The 18778-nt window shown below is 36.4% G+C and overlaps 1 protein-coding gene across 4 annotated transcripts in view; it reads right to left on the bottom strand.

Annotated features, from left to right (window-relative positions):
* Positions 1-18778, bottom strand: part of RFX3 (regulatory factor X3) — a 230499-nt gene that overhangs the window by 64069 nt on the left and 147652 nt on the right. For 3 of the 4 annotated variants that reach the window (XR_008445484.1, XM_054032733.1, XM_054032735.1), the window contains 2 exons: positions 6924-6998; positions 1572-1753 (listed from right to left, as the gene is read on the bottom strand). Coding sequence is in view for 3 of the 4 variants with exons in the window: in XM_054032733.1 (XP_053888708.1) it covers positions 1572-1753; positions 6924-6998 (257 nt within the window). In the remaining variant the exon portion in view is untranslated. The remainder of the gene's footprint in view (positions 1-1571; positions 1754-6923; positions 6999-18778) is intronic. The other variant, XM_054032732.1, reaches the window with a different exon arrangement.

Raw genomic sequence — 18778 nt, forward strand, 5'->3', positions numbered from 1 at the left:
CAGTTATGTCTTTCCTCAAGAAACTGCCACCTCACAACAGTGCCAATTACTACCTTATCTTGAACCCTTTTAATGGTGGAGAAGATTTAAGATTATTAGATGATTGTAGTGATATATGGATTTTTTTTTAATTTCCCAAATTATTTTCAATTTTCTTTTAAAACTGGGTGTGGTGTAGAAAATACTTGATTGACAAACTCCTTTTGGTAATAGGGAAAAAAGGTCTGATGTATGTGAAAGTTTTATTAGCTCTGTCAGCAGCCTTTGATACAACTGACAACATGCTGCTGCTGTCCTGGTATCTGGAAGGACTGGACAAGGAAACAAGAAATGGAAAAAATCTTGAACTATTCAGCTCTGTGGAACTTGCTAATAACATGTGTAAGTGTGCATCTGTATACATTTAAAAGATTTAAACATATTTGCTATCGGTCTTGCTCAATACACTATTTTCATTTATTGGTTTAATCAAAATTATTTCTTTTTTCAAAGCAAATAATGGACAAGTTTCAAATTTCAAAATTCACCAATTTTGTTAGCTCCCCGTTTAAAAAAGACCGTGGATTAGAAATCTTTGTTCCCTTACTCTCCTTTAACTCAAACATGGCTAACGGGTCTCTAAAGGCTCACATTTACAAAAAATTAATAATAAATATTTTTCCTTAGACAGAAACTAGGGCTTTGGAGCGGAGCCTGGAACTGGAGCGTGGAGCAGCTCCGGAGCAGTGGAGCTGCGGGTTTTTGCCTGGAGCTGGAGCAGAGCCGGAGCACAGCTCCAAAGCCCTGCATGGAACATTTCAGCCTAAGAGGTAAGTGTTTGGAAAAGCTGTGAATGAGTGAATGGAATCTACTATAAGGCTTTAACTGTAGCCTACTACACTGGGTAAACATAGGGGGAAAAAACTCCTCTATTTTTACCCTTAGTGTCCCTCATATTTACTTATCATACCATACTGAAATATCACTGCATGAAATAAAAACAGTAACGACAATTTATAAATAAGGAATTGAAGCTATTTTGTAATTAAGCTGTAGAATCATGGCAGCATTAAATAACAGTCCCTTATAACAAACAAACAAAAAATCAGTTGATAAAAATATTCATCTACATTAAAATCACTCATTTATTTTTATATGGAAAGGCAGAACACCCCTATTATCGCATCTGTAATGATCAACCATCACTTTGTGCTCAGCATATACTTAAATTAAGTATTGGATGAAAAATAAACAAATATAATTAGATTTTTAACTTATAAGAAATATAGTAATTATTCTCCATCTGATGCATAGTTTCCAACCGACAGCCTATATTATATTTGTATTGCTATAAATCTGTTGTGTATGTTTCAGAATTAATAAGTGATTTCAGGACAAGGAGAAATGTAATGGGTTTTTGTAACAACTTGACACAGTTTGACATTACATGAGAAATTGATAGACAAACATTTTAACATTTAAGTAATGTTTTCTTTCAGCTTGTTTAGTGTATCATGTACAAGGTTCATAATCACAATGATCACTACACTCTCTCTATGCTATAATCTAAGATCTGATTGTTTTACACAGACCTGGTTCCTAGTCTCCTGGTCCGTAGCCCCATGAAAATTGACCTTATGAGTTTTCCAAAGGAGGCAGCATTGACTGGGTCCAACTTGTGCTCCTGACAGTGTCGTAAGTAATGATTATAAAGCGTACTTCTAGGGAGACTGACTCCTTCTGCTGTTTCATAGTTGTCTAAGAGCCACTGGAGCTATTTCAAATAGGAGACAGTGAAGAAAAGTAAATTCAGATAATTTCACAATAAACATTTTAGGCTATCATTAACATAGCTGTACAATTCAAAGCTTCTTAGTACATTTTGAGATTGCTCTTAACGTCTATTCAATGGTGACTTTTTTCTTCAAGTGAAGGCAGTTCTCTTTAGAGGGGTTAGATACACGATGGTGTCTTTGAGTCTTTCAAAAACACATGGAAATAGCAGAACTCATAACACTTGTGACCTCAGATAGTCCCCATTTCTTAAAGTATTCAAGACTCCAGTACCACACATTAATTCTCTGTACATTGATCTAGGCTTTGGAGACAAATTGTTACTACTTCAGGGAATTTAACCAATCATAAATGTATTTACAGAACCATAGAAAAGAAACTGCTTGTTGGACTGATGGAGAGTCATTTAATCCATCTGCATTATTATACTATTGTATTGCAGAGAGTTGTTTCGCTTCCCCAGGCACTCAGATCAGTTACACTATTTAATTGAACAAGATATATTCTTTTGTTTTTTAACCGTAAATAAAGAAACAAAAAACAAACACAAGGCAAGGAGCAATCTAGGTGGTGCTAAAATGAACTGATACAACTATTAAAGATTATGAGCCCAATTCTGCTTCCACTGAAGCCAAAAGGAATTTTGTCATTAAGTGGGAATAGGACTGAATCCTGTGAAAACACTCTCTCTCTCTAGGTCATTTAATTTAGAACTTTGGTGGGTAATTTTGGAAGCTGGCAGAAAAACACTTACATTCTGAGTACTTCAGTGGCTCTATAGTAAGAGGCACAACCGGTATCTTTTTGGGAATACTCACAACATATCTAATATAAACTGCCACTAACAGACGAGAAAACAAACCAAAAAAAAAGCACTTTAGCAAGGTTGATTACTTGTGTCAGTTTCACTCCGATCTTCCCTCCAGCTTTAACTGAGTAGAAAAATGACAGCGTAAAATAAGAGTATTTTTATATGATGGTTATACTTAAATTGTGTGAAAGTCTGTGATTTTATTTTTCTAGGGGTTCTGATAATCTTTCATTTGGCTTACCATACCATGGATTTGCATCCCCCAGAATTTTCCTTTGAGTTTTGGGTTTGAATGAGCCCAAAAATGTAAACAGGAAATCAGTTGAAATTGCCAAGTTTCACCAGTTTTGATGTCAAAGCCAAGAGCATGATTTCGGTGTGAATCTTTAAATCAGTCAGGTTCATGGATTTTACCAAAAATCTGGTCTTAGTTTTGAGTTTCCAATGAAACTCCAAACCAGGCATGTTTAAAATGATTTCAACCAATGCAACACAATTTTGTTCTGATGCATTAGTTCTCAACAGAAATGTGTAACAAATTTTAATATAAAGTGTCAAGGCAAAACATGAGTAAAATATATGTTAACAACAGCAAAAAGATCTGTTTACTTGATAATACCGTAGTCTGTTGCATTCATTTACTAATAAAGAATGGTACCACAAACTTTTCAGTGATAAGGAATAGAAAACTTTTGCTAATGTTGAACATAATTAATCATTTAAGACACAGATCTTAAATATTTTAATGTGAAAAAATTTAATTCTGTACTCCTAAAATAGAATGTTCTTAGCTCTTGCCCCCACTCTACAGTCTCTCTCACATTAGTATTCACTAAAATCTAGTGGTATAATTAATGTACTGGACTCTCACCTCTGTTTCAATCAGAGTCATGTGCACTTTGCCAAGGGCAACGAGAACAACAATTCACCCAAGACCTTTTAGAGGCTATCTTCATGTTCTCCTTTTGCATGGAGAACAAAATAGAAAACAAAATTGTAATTCTTTAGTTTATGTTCTATATGAGCTGAGACGGCTTCTATTGTTTTAACTTGCTAGCAGGTAATATGGATGACAGGTAGACAAATACCCACAAGAAGAAATGTGTCTGTGTTTGACTTACTTAAGTGGTTCCATGATATAGAGCTGTTAGCTAGACTTTTAGACAATTTTGCACTTTAAATAGAATGTAATAAAACAGAGCAGTTTATCATCCTTATTTCAGCTGGTAGATCTAAAATCATTATTTTAAAAAAATACTGAGCCATAGTGTTCACAAATGTATTTTAAATTGGTTGCTTACCATTCTGATATAAAGGCGATGACAAAAATATCACTGGAAACTAACCTTTACCTTGGTTTATTTAAAAAAAAACTATTTATTTCACTAATTAAGTGACATAAGCATATCTGAGGCTAGAAACCAAGATAATTACATCTTTCAACCTTTGCATTTAATCTCTGTTAATCAGGATAGATTAAGAAGGGTGAACTATTCTTATTTTTCCCAAAGGGAAATACTGATTGACAAAAAAAAAAAAAAAAAATGCATTTCCCAATTAACTTCTAAATGTAACATTTGGGATTTTTTTTCCAGATGGATTATAACCTATTAGGATTCATTTTAAGTGCACTTTACTAATGATCTGAATTCTTGACAGATGTTATTTCAACTATAACTTGCATTAGCCAATGTTGGCAGAGCATAATCCAAGATAAGTATAAAACAAGGATTTTTGCTCTAGGGTGGATGTATTTCAGTGGCAAAAGGCATCAAGTGATTATTTGCTAGATTGCAGCCTGGAATTTATTTGCTAGATTGCTGGAAAGAAGAGTGCCCAAGGCTGTATATAATTTTAAAAGGAAAATAATCTACAAACATTATACAGCTATTGTAAACATATTTCTTCAATGCAGAATGAGAATTCTACATCTGAGCTGTTCAGGATTTGAATACTAGCTTGTTGACTAATAGTATTAGTAACATTTAAGGATGGATAAGTATGAAGTGTTTACACAGTAAAAACTGGCAAATTGATTCTGGCTTCACTAAAACTCCGATGTTTATACAACATTAGATTATAAATTGATTAGTCAAGTCAACCTCATGCACAAAGAAATCAGAAAAAGAAAAAAGTAGAGGAGAAATGAAAAACTCACAAAAACGAGCAAACATCAATAAAGGCAACCACACTCCAGGATGGCTAACAATGGAGGTATAGTACCACAGAAAGCCATATCAGCAGGCTATTATTTTTGAGAGTTTAAGATTTTGTCATTGATGAATAGAACATTTGTAATGTAAAAGGTAATACTAATGAAATTCACAGCTTTTCAGGCCTGATCCAAAGCCCATTTATATCAAAAGTGTCTCTACTTTAACTTAATGCCCTTTGGCTCAGACCTCTGGAAATCAAAATGAAGGGTAGTTTGAGAAATAGGGAGAAAACAAACAAACATATTACATTTCTTCCATGTTACACTAATTTGAGACAGAAGTCAAAATAAATAGAATTTTAAAAATAGGCAAACTATAAAATAAATTCAACCATTTTCTGTCAACTTCTTACTTGGGTGATTGGAGCTGTCAAGACTATCATGTCAAAGAAATATGTTTGTGTGTCCAATACAAAATCAAAGACATAGCCCTAGCCTAATTACATACTGGTCTTTTATTGAAATTTGAAATAATACCCAAATTAAAGGAACAAAAGAAAAAAGTAGTGACATGTTGTGTAATGGGTACATGTAAATATTATTAGCAGAAAGATATTTGTAAATAGTGCATATAACTATATACATCTATATGTAAATAATGGAATAAAGTTACCCAAGGTAAACAGCCTATCATCTAGCTCTTGTTAGATATCATGTTAAGATATGATGTGCTTCCATATGGGACTCAAGACAAAGTAACAGCTCTCCATATCTCCAGTTTTAACATGCATTGGCCCGTTGCCAAGGTTATGATCTCTTCAGCATGGTATCTAATTAACCCCAATAATGCGATTTCTAGGCAGCCTTCTATCTTCAAAACAACATTTCTTTTTAACATCCAAGATAGAATTTAAAAGTCTTAATCACATTTATGCTATTCAATCTCTCTCCCCATAATTTTAGCAGTTTCTAAAGTTGTTTTCTCTTCCAGGTGTTTTAGAATCAATCCTCTATTACTTCTTGCCATCATGAGGGGAAACTTTCACACAAAGCTATTGGTTTTTCAGCTTCAGATTATGGGACTTTTTCAGAACAAAATATATAATTGCTTTGGTTTTATTTCTAAATCATTGTGTCTACCGTCATAAAATCAATAGATACTACAAAAATACTTTTGGAATTGAGATTTAGTTTACTATTCTCCATTTTTGTGATAGAGAATACAAAAGTGTGATCACAGCATAGAATCAGTTTTGATTAGTAGCTTTAATATGTGCTAAGGAGTGAACATATACAAACGCCAAATAATATAATTTAAATAAAGCAACTTTTACCAGTTGGAAAGACATTTCAGGAAAAACTTGGGCTGGCAATTCATTTTATAATCTATACAGTAAATTAGAGATTAAGCTTTGGGCCCTTTTCTCCCTGTATACAAAAGTTACATTTAATATCTTTACCACTATATTTTAAAATGCTGCTTTTATACAAACAACCATTTTAGGCAAAAGTTATTCTTACTGAAAATTCTTATTTTTAGGATTTGTAAATTCAGACCAAATAAAGAGGCACAAAGAGCAACACATATCGCCAGCTTTCAGAGTAATCAATTGTTTTCATTTTTTCAGCCCATGGAGGCAACAACTTGTATAAGTCATTTAACAGAAATACCAACACCACTTTATGGACCTTCAGCATTCTTTTGTCATTTTCAATAAACTCATTATTCAGAATAAAGTAATGTGATTCTCTAAAATAATCCAAAAGATATTACATACTCATGCTGCATGCTCCACCCCCCAAAAATTATTATACAGTGCACAGATTCTTTTTAGTAGCCAATTTTATCTTAAATATCACACACACACACCCCGGATAATTAAGAATTTTTCAATGATTATTTTCACAATTACATTATTGTGAAACTCAGAATGTGGTAACACCTGCGGACATAATACAGAATCTAGGAAACGATGAACTCAATAATATATATGTATTTAGTGACATTTCACCTGACAAAACGTAGCCATGGAAGATGCTGTATAAAATTACAAGTGACTGAGAAGGGAAGATTAAGAGGCAAAAAAAAAAAAAAAAAGCAATAAAACCAAACAAGCATTTAGAGATAGATTAAGCATGCAGACAAAGCAGGAGATTAGTTTACATGAAGAAGAGGCAACTTACATGGCTGTTGAGAAGAGAGCTTCTGTGAGTGGACAGACCATCAGACTTTTGCAGTGTCTCAATCGCCATTTCAATCTGATAATAGATGTCATTAAAAAAAGGGCTCAAGACAAGATAGTAATAAAAGGCTGACCAGAGAAACTTTGATAGATTGCTTAAAGTTCAACAGTAATTGCTTAAACTTCAGTCCAGGTTATTGAACAAATTCTATTAACTGCCTGATTCTGGAGTCCCTGTGAAAGCAAAACTCCCAGTAACTTTGGGAGGCATTTTGCTTTTATACACACTGAAGGATCAGGCCCTCAGAAAATCCAATTCACCCTCCTCTCTGCTCAAGAAATAAAACAAGCACAAAATTTATTTCTAAATCATAATGCAAATATTAAAAAACTCTGAACATTCAGTATCTTTAACCAAACGCAGGGGGTGGGGAGGAAAATACAACCCACACCCAGGGTCCTGAAGATTTTTTGCCAAGGAGATGAGAAAACCCCTTGCATAGTTTGAAGACAGAGATATGAACTAAAGGCAACATTTTTTCTCTTTCTGCACCCAAACACCTAGAGTGAACTCCTAGACGCTCTGAATTCAATGGGAGTTTTGCCATTAGCTTCAATGGAGGCCGGATTTTACTCTTTTTCCCTGACATAGCATTTTTTACTCATCCAAAGATCTCAGTAAAGTGGATGGAAGTTTTGGGTGTGCACATAAGTGCAGGTTTCAGCCCTGAGAAAAATATTCTAATTTATTCAGAATAATTTTACCTTTTAAGATGAAAATTATTATTATATATAAGGCCTTAAATATACAGCAGTATTATTCCTAATGCAAATGTGTGAAGACCCCCGCCCAGTCTTTTTTTCACAACTTTGGATCTTAATGTCACTTTTGGCTGCTTCCGTAGTAGTGTTATTGAGTAAAATTACAGAGTAATTGTAGTTCTGCATTAAGTGTAACTGTGGCTATGGCAGAGAAAAAACATTGGAAATGATAGAGGCAATGAGATGTAAAATAGAAAAACTTTCATGGAAACACCTTCCCACACCCACACCCTTTTTTAGAGTTCAGTAAGAGGACAGATAATCATGTTCACTCAGTGTGCAGTAGAAATAGCAAGAAATTAATTAGCCTTGTAAAATTGAAAAAACAAAAACATGGCATATTCAAAACTAACTCTAAGTTTAAAGACACTTCTCTTTTTCCCAAAAGACAATTTTTATTGAGCCTCCCCCACATTGCCTTATGTATTACAATACTACCCACAGATTTTCCAGTCTAATTTACAAGCAACAGTAGAGTTCATCAATACACATATGAACTGAAATAGAAAAGATTTCAGATGTCATGTATTAGACTTTACTAGCACACATGCAAAATTAACTTCTCCCTTGTTACAGTAATAATTTGATTGCAACATTAATTAAAAAGGTACTTTTCTTAATCTTTAACAATACATTTCTCTTTCAGACAGTTGTTTTTGTTTTAGAAATGCAAGCCCTTTTTATTCAGGTGAAGTGTTGAAAATAATGTCTGATTACAAAGCAAATGACGTAATTTTGACAAGGCTAAATAACAAAAAAATTTGCTAAATTATGATAATCTAGTCTGCCCTCCTATATAACACAGGTCATAGAGTTTCACCACATAATTCCTGCATCAAGCCTGTGACTTCTGGTTGAGTTAGAGTATTTCATAGATACGTAGATTCCAAGGCCAGAAGGAACCATTGTGATCATCTAGTCTGATCTCCACTATAACAAAGGCCACATAGCTTCCCTAAAATAATTCCTAGAGCAGATCTTTTAGAAAAACATCCACTCTTGATTGCAAAATGATTTATTATGGAGAAACCATCATGACAGTTGGTAAGTTGTTCAAATGTTTAATTGCTGTCACTGTTAAACATGTACGTCTTATTTCCAGTCTGAATTTGTCTAGTTTTAACTTCCAGTCATTGGCTCTTGTTAAACTTTTCTCTGATAGATTGAAGAGCCCATTATTAAATATTTATTCCCAACGTAGGTAATTATAGATTGTAATTAAGTCACTCCTTAACCTTCTCCATGTTAAAATAAACAGATTGAGTTCCTTGAACCTATCATTATAAGGCATATTTTCTAACCTTTTAATCATTCTCGTGACTCTTCTCTGAACCCTCTCCTTTATCAACATACTTCTTGAATTGTGGACAACAGAACTAGATGTAGTTTTCCAGCAGCAGTCGCACCAGTGCCAAATGACAGAGGTAAAATAATCTCGCTACTCCTACTCGAGATGCCCTTTGTTTAAATGTCTAAGGATTGTATTAGCCCTTTTGGTCATAGCATCGCATTGGGAGCTCATGTTCAGCTCATTTTACATCATGACCCCAAATCTTTTTCAGAGTCGCTGCTTCCCAGGAAAAAGCCCCCCATCCTTTAAGTATGGCTGACATTCTTTGTTCCTAGATGTATACATTTACATTTAGCCATATTAAAATGCAGTTTGCTTGGGGCCAATGTACCAAGCCATCCAGATTTCTCTGCATCACTGACCTGTCCTCTTAATTATTCATCACTCCCACTATTTTTGTGTCATCAGCAAACTTTATCAATGATGATTTTGTTTTCTTCCAGGTCATTAATAAAAATGTTAAATAGCGGAGGTCCGAGAATCGATCCCTGCGAGATGCCACCAGAAACACACCCATTTGATGATTACATTGTCAGACCTATCAGTTAGCACAGCATTAGCTTTCGTCTAGTACTTCCCTGGGGTTCCAAGACTTATTGAAAATCAACATTAACGATCCAGCAAGCTCCTCAGCTAGCTCTTTTAAAACTCTTGGATGCAAGTTATCTGAATCTGCTGATTTTAAAATGTCTAACTTCAGTAGCTGCTATTGAATATCCTCTTGAGATACTAATGGAATGGATGCGACATCATCATCTGTTTCCCCCCCCCCCCCCCAAAAATACAGAACAAATATTTATTGAACACTTTTCCCTTTTCTGTATCATTATTGATATTTGATAATTCTACCATTTCCACTGGACCAATACCATTTGTTAGGATTCTTTTTTTTTTTTTGTTCCTAATATACTTTTTAAAAATTCCTTCTTGCTGTTCTTAATGCTGCTGTCCATAAATTTCTCCTTATGTCCCTTTGCTTCCCTTATCAATTTTCTATAATTCCTAGCTTATGATTTATATTCATTACTAATAATTTCCCCTGTCTTCCATTTGTTATATATATATATTTTTTTAAATTATAGCTGCTTTCACACCCCTTCTAAACCAGGCTGAGATTTTTTAATCAATATGGTCTTCTTCCTTGATTCTGGCTTTTGGGGTATGTAGTAAAGTGTTCTTAAAGAATTACCAATCATCATTCAAATTTTTCTGATTAAATTATTCCTCCCAGCTGATCTGGCTCATAATTTTTTTTTTAATCTTTGTGAAGCTGTCTCCTTTAAAGCACGAAATATACATCAACGGTTCTTTGAAAAGGAAGTGGTGCCAGTGAGGTGAGTTAGGCTGACAGGCTGACCTGGGATCAAAGAGGCCTGAAGCAGCAGTGATCATCTCAAGAGAGAATAGCCCAGACTTAAACAGACAGAAGAATTAAACTTGAGAGATTCTCCACAGCAGTAGTGGAGCCTTTAACAGATTATAATGAATTTTGCTAATGCAGACAAAAAAGAAATGGAAGATTGAGGAGGAATTATTCTAAGCATGGTAGACCAAAAGCTTTTAAAATATATCCTAAAAAGAAATACAAATTGTAAAAATAAATTAAAAAATCGTCTCTGAAGAAAATGGTCTCTGGAGTCTTCTCTGAGTGTCAACTTTAAATAAAATATAAATAAGCCTTAAAAACCTATTTTTCTTAAAATTGATCAATTCAATTAAAAAAATAAGCAGAATCAATCACAATCAAAAGTTTATAATTGCTACTAGTCAGAAAATCTGGTGCAACTGAACATCCTTAATATGTCTGAAACCACACAAGGATATACATATTGACTGCTTAATATAAACTTTGTTATATTATCATTTTTATATAAGGTATGTACATAACATATTAGGCATTGGTGAAGATCCAGAAAGTTTGGGGTTTAGATAAGCATCTAGAAAGTTAAGTTTTTTATCCAAAACTCATTCAAACTTTTAGCCTCAACTCTCCAAACCAGACAACTTTCCCCTATAGGCCTAGGCTTCCCACCTGACATAATCCAGTCTTCTGGGAATAGGACTGGCGGCTTTCTACTCTCCTTTACTGGCATCTTAAAAGGGTGGCCAACTCATCACTCCCTCCCCGCACCAAATCCTCCATTAAGCCATCCATTGAGTATGCCAGTTCTTTCTCTCCCTTCTTCTGCAGAAAGACTCTAAACTCTCCATTGGGTTTCACTGCTGTTGGCTTTTTCACAGTTTGTGGCTAATATATCTAAGAGTACACTACACTCAGAAACACAAATCTTCAAGCTCTCACAGGGACTTGTAGATCTGGCTCTGTGCATGCCTCAATCCCAAATGGAAATGTCATAGAATCATAGAATATCAGGAGGTAATCTAGTTCAACCCCCTGCTCAAAGCAGGACCAATTCCCAACTAAATCATCCCAGCTGGGGCTTTGTCAAGCCTGACCTTAAAAACCTCTAAGGAAGGAGATTCCACCACCTCCCTAGGTAACCCATTCCAGTGCTTCACCACCCTCCTAGTGAAAAAGTTTTTCCTAATATCCAACCTAAACCTCCCGCACTGCAACTTGAGACCATTATTCCTTGTTCTGTCATCTGGTACCACTGAGAACAGTCTAGATCCATCCTCTTTGGAACCCCCTTTCAGGTAGTTGAAAGCAGCTATCAAATCCCCCCTCATTCTTCTCTCCTGCAGACTAAACAATCCCAGTTCCCTCAGCCTCTCCTCATAAGTCATGTGCTCAAGTCCACTAATCAGTTTTGCTGCCCTCCGCTGGACTCTTTCCAATTTTTCCACATCCTTCTTGTAGTGTGGGGCCCAAAATTTCAGATTTCTTTTGGCCCAATCCTCTAATTTGTCTAGGTCCCTCTGTATCCTATCCCTACTCTCCTCCCAGTTTAGTGTCATCTGCAAACTTGCTGATGGTGCAGTTCACGCCATCCTCTAGATCATTAATGAAGATATTGAACAAAACCGGCCCCAGGACTGACCCCTGGGGCACTCTGCTTGATACCGGCTGCCAACTAGACATGCAGCCATTGATCACTACCCGTTGAGCCTGACAATCTAGCCAGCTTTCTATCCATCTTATAGTCTATTCATCCAGCCCATACTACTTTAACTTGCCGGCAAGAATGCTGTGGGAGACCGTATCAAAAGCTTTGCTAAAGTCAAGGAATAACACGTCCACTGCTTTCCCCTCATCCTCAGAGCCAGTTATCTCGTCATAGAAGGCAATTAGGTTAATTAGGCATGATTTGCCCTTGGTGAATCCATGCTGATTGTTCCTGATCACTTTCCTCTCCTCTAAGTGCTTCAGAATTGATTCCTTGAGGACCTGCTCCATGATTTTTCCAGGGACTGAGGTGAGGCTGACTGGCCTGTAGTTCCCCAGATCCTCCTCCTTCCCTTTTTTAAAGATGGGCACTACATTAGCCTTTTTCCAGTCATCCAGGACCTCTCCCGAGCGCCATAAGTTTTCAAAGATAATGGCCAATGGCTCTGCAATCACATCCGCCAACTCCTTTAGCACCCTTGGATGCAGCGCATCCGGCCTCATGGACTTGTGCTCATCCAGCTTTTCTAAATACAGTAATCCTGAATCACTTCTTTCTCCACAGAGGGCTGGTTACCTCCTCCCCATGCTGTGCTGCCCAGTGCAGCAGTCTGGGAGCTGACCTTGTTCGTGAAGACAGAGGCAAAAAAAGCACTGAGTACATTAGCTTTTTCCACATCCTCTGTCACTAGGTTGCCTCCCTCATTCAGTAAGGGGTCCACACTTTCCTTGGCCACCTTCTTGTTGCTATCATACCTGAAGGACCCCTTCTTGTTACTCTTGACATCTCTTGCTAGTAGGGTGACCAGAGAGCAAATGAGAAAAATCGGGATGGGGGTGGGGGGTAATAGGCGCCTACATAGGAAAAAGCCCCAAAAATCGGGACTGTCCCTATAAAATCGGGACATCTGGTCACCCTACTTGCTAGCTGCAACTCCAAGTGTGATTTGGCCTTCCTGATTTCACTCCTGCATGCCTGAGCAATATTTTTATACTCCTCCCTGGTCATTTGTCCAATCTTCCACTTCTTGTAAGCTTCTTTTTTGTGTTTAAGATTAGCAAGGATTTCACTGTTAAGCCAACCTGGTCGCCTGCCATATTTACTATTCTTTCTACACATCGGGATGGTTTGTTCCTGCAACCTCAATAAGGATTCTTTAAAATACAGCCAGCTCTCCTGGAATCCTTTCTCCCTCATGTTATTCTCCCAGGGGATGCTGCCCATCAGTTCCCTGAGGGAGTCAAAGTCTGCTTTTCTGAAGTCCAGGGTCCGTATTCTGCTGCTCTCCTTTCTTCCTTATGTCAGGATCATGAACTTGACCATCTCATGGTCACTGCCTCCCAGGTTCCCATCTACTTTTGCTTCCCCTACTAATTCTTCCCTGTTTGTGAGCAGCAGGTCAAGAAGAGCTCTGCCCCTAGTTGGTTCCTCCAGCACTTGCAAAAGGAAATTGTCCCTTACACTTTCTAAAAACTTCCTGGATTGTCTGCGCACCGCTATATTGCTCTCCCAGTAGATATCAGGGTTACTGAAGTCTCCCATGAGAACCAGGGCTTGTGATCTAGTACTTCTATTAGTTGCCAGAAGAAAGCCTCGTTCACCTCATCCCCCCAGTCTGGTGCTCTATAGCAGACTCCCACCACAACATCACCCTTTTTGCTCACACTTCTAAACTTAATTTAGAGACTCAGGTTTTTCTGCAGTTTCATACCGGAGCTCTGAGCAGTCATACTGCTCTCTTACATACAATGCAACTTCCCCCACCTTTTCTGCCCTGCCTGTCCTTCCTGAACAGTTTATATCCATCCATGACAGAACTCCAGTCATGGGAGTTATCCCACCAAGTCTCTGTTATTCCAATCACATCATAATTCCTTGACTGTGCCAGGACTTCCAGTTCTCCCTGCTTGTTTCCCAGGCTTCTTGCATTTTTGTATAGGCACTGAAGATAACTCGCTGATTGTCCTGCTTTCTCAGTATGAGGCAGGAGTCCTCCCCTGTCATTATCTCCCAGTATGTAAGCCCTGCTGGATTCACTCCCTTAGGGAAATCAGAAGTGAGAAAGGAAAGAAGTTCAGTTCAAGCTATAAAAACCACTCCAAAAAAGTTGTGGCAGAATATTTTATGTGAATTAGTTTGCCTTACCCTAGTGTGTACAGCTATAAACTGCCAACAAAAACAAAAAAAGGTGTTTCACCTAGGAATGGCTGAATTATTTGGATACATTAAAAGTGATTCCCCAATCATCCCCCAAAACACAACCACCCCAGACTAAAATAAAACTATGACAGTTTATAAGTTTATATATTTTTAAAAATAATTCTAATTGTGCCATTAACACTATGTATTACTACCATTGGGCCACCTTCTTTGTTTGTTATTACCCTTTCTCCTATCCTCATATGCCTAGCTGGTGAGTTTTTGTTTTGTTTTTTAAATAAGGAGCATAAGTTCTTTCAGATATGAACCATGCCTCCTTTTATGTTTGGAGAGTGCCTAGCACTGGTTCCAGAAACAATAAATAATAAGTATGTGGATTCAAAATATTTTTAGTTATTTGCTTTGTTTTAATTTTATGTGCTTTCTGATTTGGACTAAAGGCTCTCTACACTATGAAAAATGTTCCAGCAGTGTGAGTAGAAGACTCCTTGTGCTTGGTGATGCCTTTTATGCATGGCACCACATTGCTTGCTGATCAATCCTGAAACTTGTTAGAAGCAGCAGGACTGACAAACAGGAGCCTCTCATTGGCTAACAGGCATTGCAACACACTTACTATTAAGTAGCTAAATAAATTGTTTTAAGTTTTGACATCAGAAAAATATTTGTAAAATAATTCTCTTATCACAGGGACAGTGCATATGTATTTGAGTATGGGCAGACTGTCTGGAGACTCAGGTTATATCATTTAGACGGTTGTTGATATTCCTATTACTTTCTTGTCTTACTAAACCTCTGCAGCCCTCAGCAACTCCTATCTCATTCATCCACCACTTAGATGGAACATGCAGCCTTCTTCAATATCATTGTAAATACCAGTATAACAATCTATCAGTAAGGAGAAGAGAGTTCTGCAACAATGCAACTGGAGTCTTTTTTTGACCTGTCTAAACACTCAAACCAAATGTACCAATTTTACAATGTTTATTAATCTCAACTGAACTTGGCCTACCCTCATATCAGCATCACACACTATTGCTGCATCTCTGGTCTGGCTGCCATAAGCTTTTTAGTATAATAAACTATTCTTAATAACGAGGAAAATGCAAATTATTACAACTAAACAGAATATCTAAGTGTTTGATGGAAATAAGCAATGCTAATGGAGGAAATGTAATGAGTAACATGAATTCTAACAAACTTTCTTTATGCATGCCAATGTATCCCTCAAGTGTGTGTATGCTAGAGAGTTTCTGAAAAGTTCACAATTCCTAATATTTTCTAGCTAATCAAAAAATTAACAGAATTCCTGCTGTAACCTGAGAAGGGCACCGTCAAGTATTGTGGGCTCAATATTTATGTTTTGTAAAAGTTTTACAAAAGCATATATGAATATATTTTCATGATTCAAAACAAAATATGATTTTATTTTATTTAAATAGACCTCAAACATTACAGGAGAAAACCAACGAAGTGTGTGTACCAAGGAATGCCACTAGACAGCTGGTGATCACATGGTTGCCAAAAGCTTTGATGGCGTGATATGATCGCCAATGATGAACATAAACTCAACGTCCAGCCAGATCATCTTAATGACTTAGCGAGATCTGCAAGAAGGCTACATCCCTTTGGGATTTGCCATGATTATGCTGATACATGAGAACCATAATGGGAAAGTGAACAAAAATAAAAGAAAAACTGTCAATCACTAGTCTATTTTTGTTGAAGAGCGCAATAAGTAAACAAATAGCAAATCTGAAGAAAAATAAAATGAATTTTTTTAGATTTTTTTCAAACTTTTAATAATCTAAGGTACTGTTAGTAACACAGGTTATTTATTTTTAAATTGACTTTTAACTTGACAGCATCCCTTTAATGTCATATTATGACACCAAAACTAATCTATCTAATCTTTTTTTAAAAATCAGGACTAGCTAAAATTTTATTCATAAAACTAATCTGTTAATTACTACAGAAGCTTTGTGATTTGATGAATGGGGATGAATGACAGCAAAATAAAGTTGCTTAGTGCAAGTAACAAAACAGTATTAGATACCGATATGACCAAAGTGATAGAGGTTATGATAAGCGCACACAAATGGCAGTAAGCAAAGTTTCATTTGCTTTTGTTTCCTTTGTCTCCATGTGAAAATTATATAAATTGATTCAAAAGGCTTGAAAAACTTTGCTGCACATTTATCACAATGACAAACAGCTTTGATACACATTATTTAGATCGCTCAAAAGAATTCTTTAGACAAGTATAGAAAAGCGTTATGATGATGCAATTAAGATGAGGGTCACAAGTGAAATGAGTTCTAGCTATCTGAGCTTGAGTCGGCAATGCATATAAAAACACTGTACTTTATTGCTAAAGATTGGCTGGTATATTCTTAGCTTCCAAGTAAAATTAAAACTCAGTAGGTATTTCAGATCAATTAACAGTTTGAGCTGAACCTTTTACATTTCAGTCAAACCCTTGTGTATAATCAGTTGAACCCATATATATACCAAGTGCCCAATGTAATAAAAAAAAACAACACCATTTTGCAATTTCCTGCTTAACATTTTAGCAGCAAGAAATGCATTTGCAATTTATTCAGTTTCCTTAACAGACACTCAAACAAATACAAGATATCTTCTGAACATGGGGGAAGTAAGAGGAGAAATATTATTGTAGTGATAAAAGAGCAATTTTACAAATGTAAATGATTAATTGTACTTGTTTTTCTGCACTCCTAAAACAAACCTGCTATAGTAATGTACACGGAACATACCATATGCTTAAGATAACTTTTTTTAAACACATGAAGCAAAAGCAGGGGCATGGACATGGGCGGCTCCAGGCACCAAGTACGTGCCTGGGGCGGGAAGCTGCGGGGGGTGGTGTGCTGGTCGCCGTGAGGGCGGCAGTCAGGCAGCCTTCGGCGGTCCCGCGGCTTCGGCGGTGGGTATGCCGAAGGCGTGGGACAGGCAGATCACCCGCAGAAACGCCGCCGAATCTGCGTGGCCAGCGGACCGCCCGCAGGCGTGCTGCCGAAGGCCGCCTGACTGCCGCCCAGCAAAAAACATAGAGCCAGGAGATAGATATTTACCTTAACAATGTATTTTATTTTGCAAGCCAATTATTTCTGTTCAAAATGATCACAAAACATAGAAAAAATATTGTTTGTCTTAATGTATTAAAAAATATAATTGCTGGAAAAAACACATTTTAAACGGTCTATGCTCTTAAAAGATGCAATTGTTGAATTGTAGATTATACACCTCTACCCCGATATAACGCTGTCCAAAAAATCTTACCGCGTTATAGGTGAAACCGCGTTATATCGAACTTGCTTTGATCCGCTGGAGCACGCAAGCCCCACCCCCCCGGAGCGCTGCTTTACCGCGTTATATCCAAATTCGTGTTATATCGGGGTAGAGGTGTATTATAAAATCCTTTGTAAATATCGAGACATGCTTCTCCATATTTGGAAAAAAATTCGAATATGGTTTTCAGTTGCAAAATTTAACATGGGACTTTCAGACTAGTCAAAATTTTCAATGCAAGTCCAGTATTCTTCACATGTTTCTTAAATATTTTTTTTCAATTATGTTTTCTATTTACATTTAATCAACAGTTTGTCCCTACTGAGCTCATCTTTTCCACTTATTTTTTTCTGCTGTCACTTCAGACTGCTGAATTTATTACATGTTATTTTATATGGCAACAGAATGGCATCATCCTGTTAAACACAAGATTATATCCGTACTGGTATGATCAGGAAGCTTTCTTGCCAGTGAGTTGTAAAGAGGGGACGTTCTTATTCAAACGTAAAGCCATTAATAATAGCTAAGAGAACACAAGAAAATATTTGCCATTTAATTTTTTTTTCTAGAAACATCTCTTGTCAAATTTACTTCAGTGGAGAAGACCCCCCTCTTCACTTTTGCCTACAGGAAACTACTCTAGTTCTGCCCCTATTTTGTAATCCTAGGGCTCATACTAAACTGGCTGTAAAAACAATGATGCAGAATTTCTTCAATTTTATTGAATTGGGCTATAGAAGGAACTAATGCAAAATGTTCTATATAAAAGCCATGAAAAGAGAAAATATATGATCAGAGGCTTTTTAATTAAATAAATCTGATTTATCAGTGACACTTCTTTAAGAACCATCTTTTAAAATTAAAATACTCTAAGTGCTGCAACATATAATTCCTTTCCTTTAGTGATCACAAAATCATACACAAAACTCCTGCTGCAGGCTGAATCTCTGTTCTCTTAATTTTCCAATATAACATGACTTAGGCTATGATTCACAGTTCTTTATGTTTTTTCTTTTCATTCATAACAGTTCTCAACAAAAGAATTCACAATACCATATAGAGATGGCAGTTTCAATGTTAGGGGGAAATAACACCTTTTACTTTTAATAATCCAGATTGCATGTAGTCCTTGATTATATTAAT

Source organism: Malaclemys terrapin, chromosome 6 (genome assembly GCF_027887155.1).
Source record: "Malaclemys terrapin pileata isolate rMalTer1 chromosome 6, rMalTer1.hap1, whole genome shotgun sequence".
NCBI lineage: Eukaryota > Metazoa > Chordata > Testudines > Emydidae > Malaclemys > Malaclemys terrapin.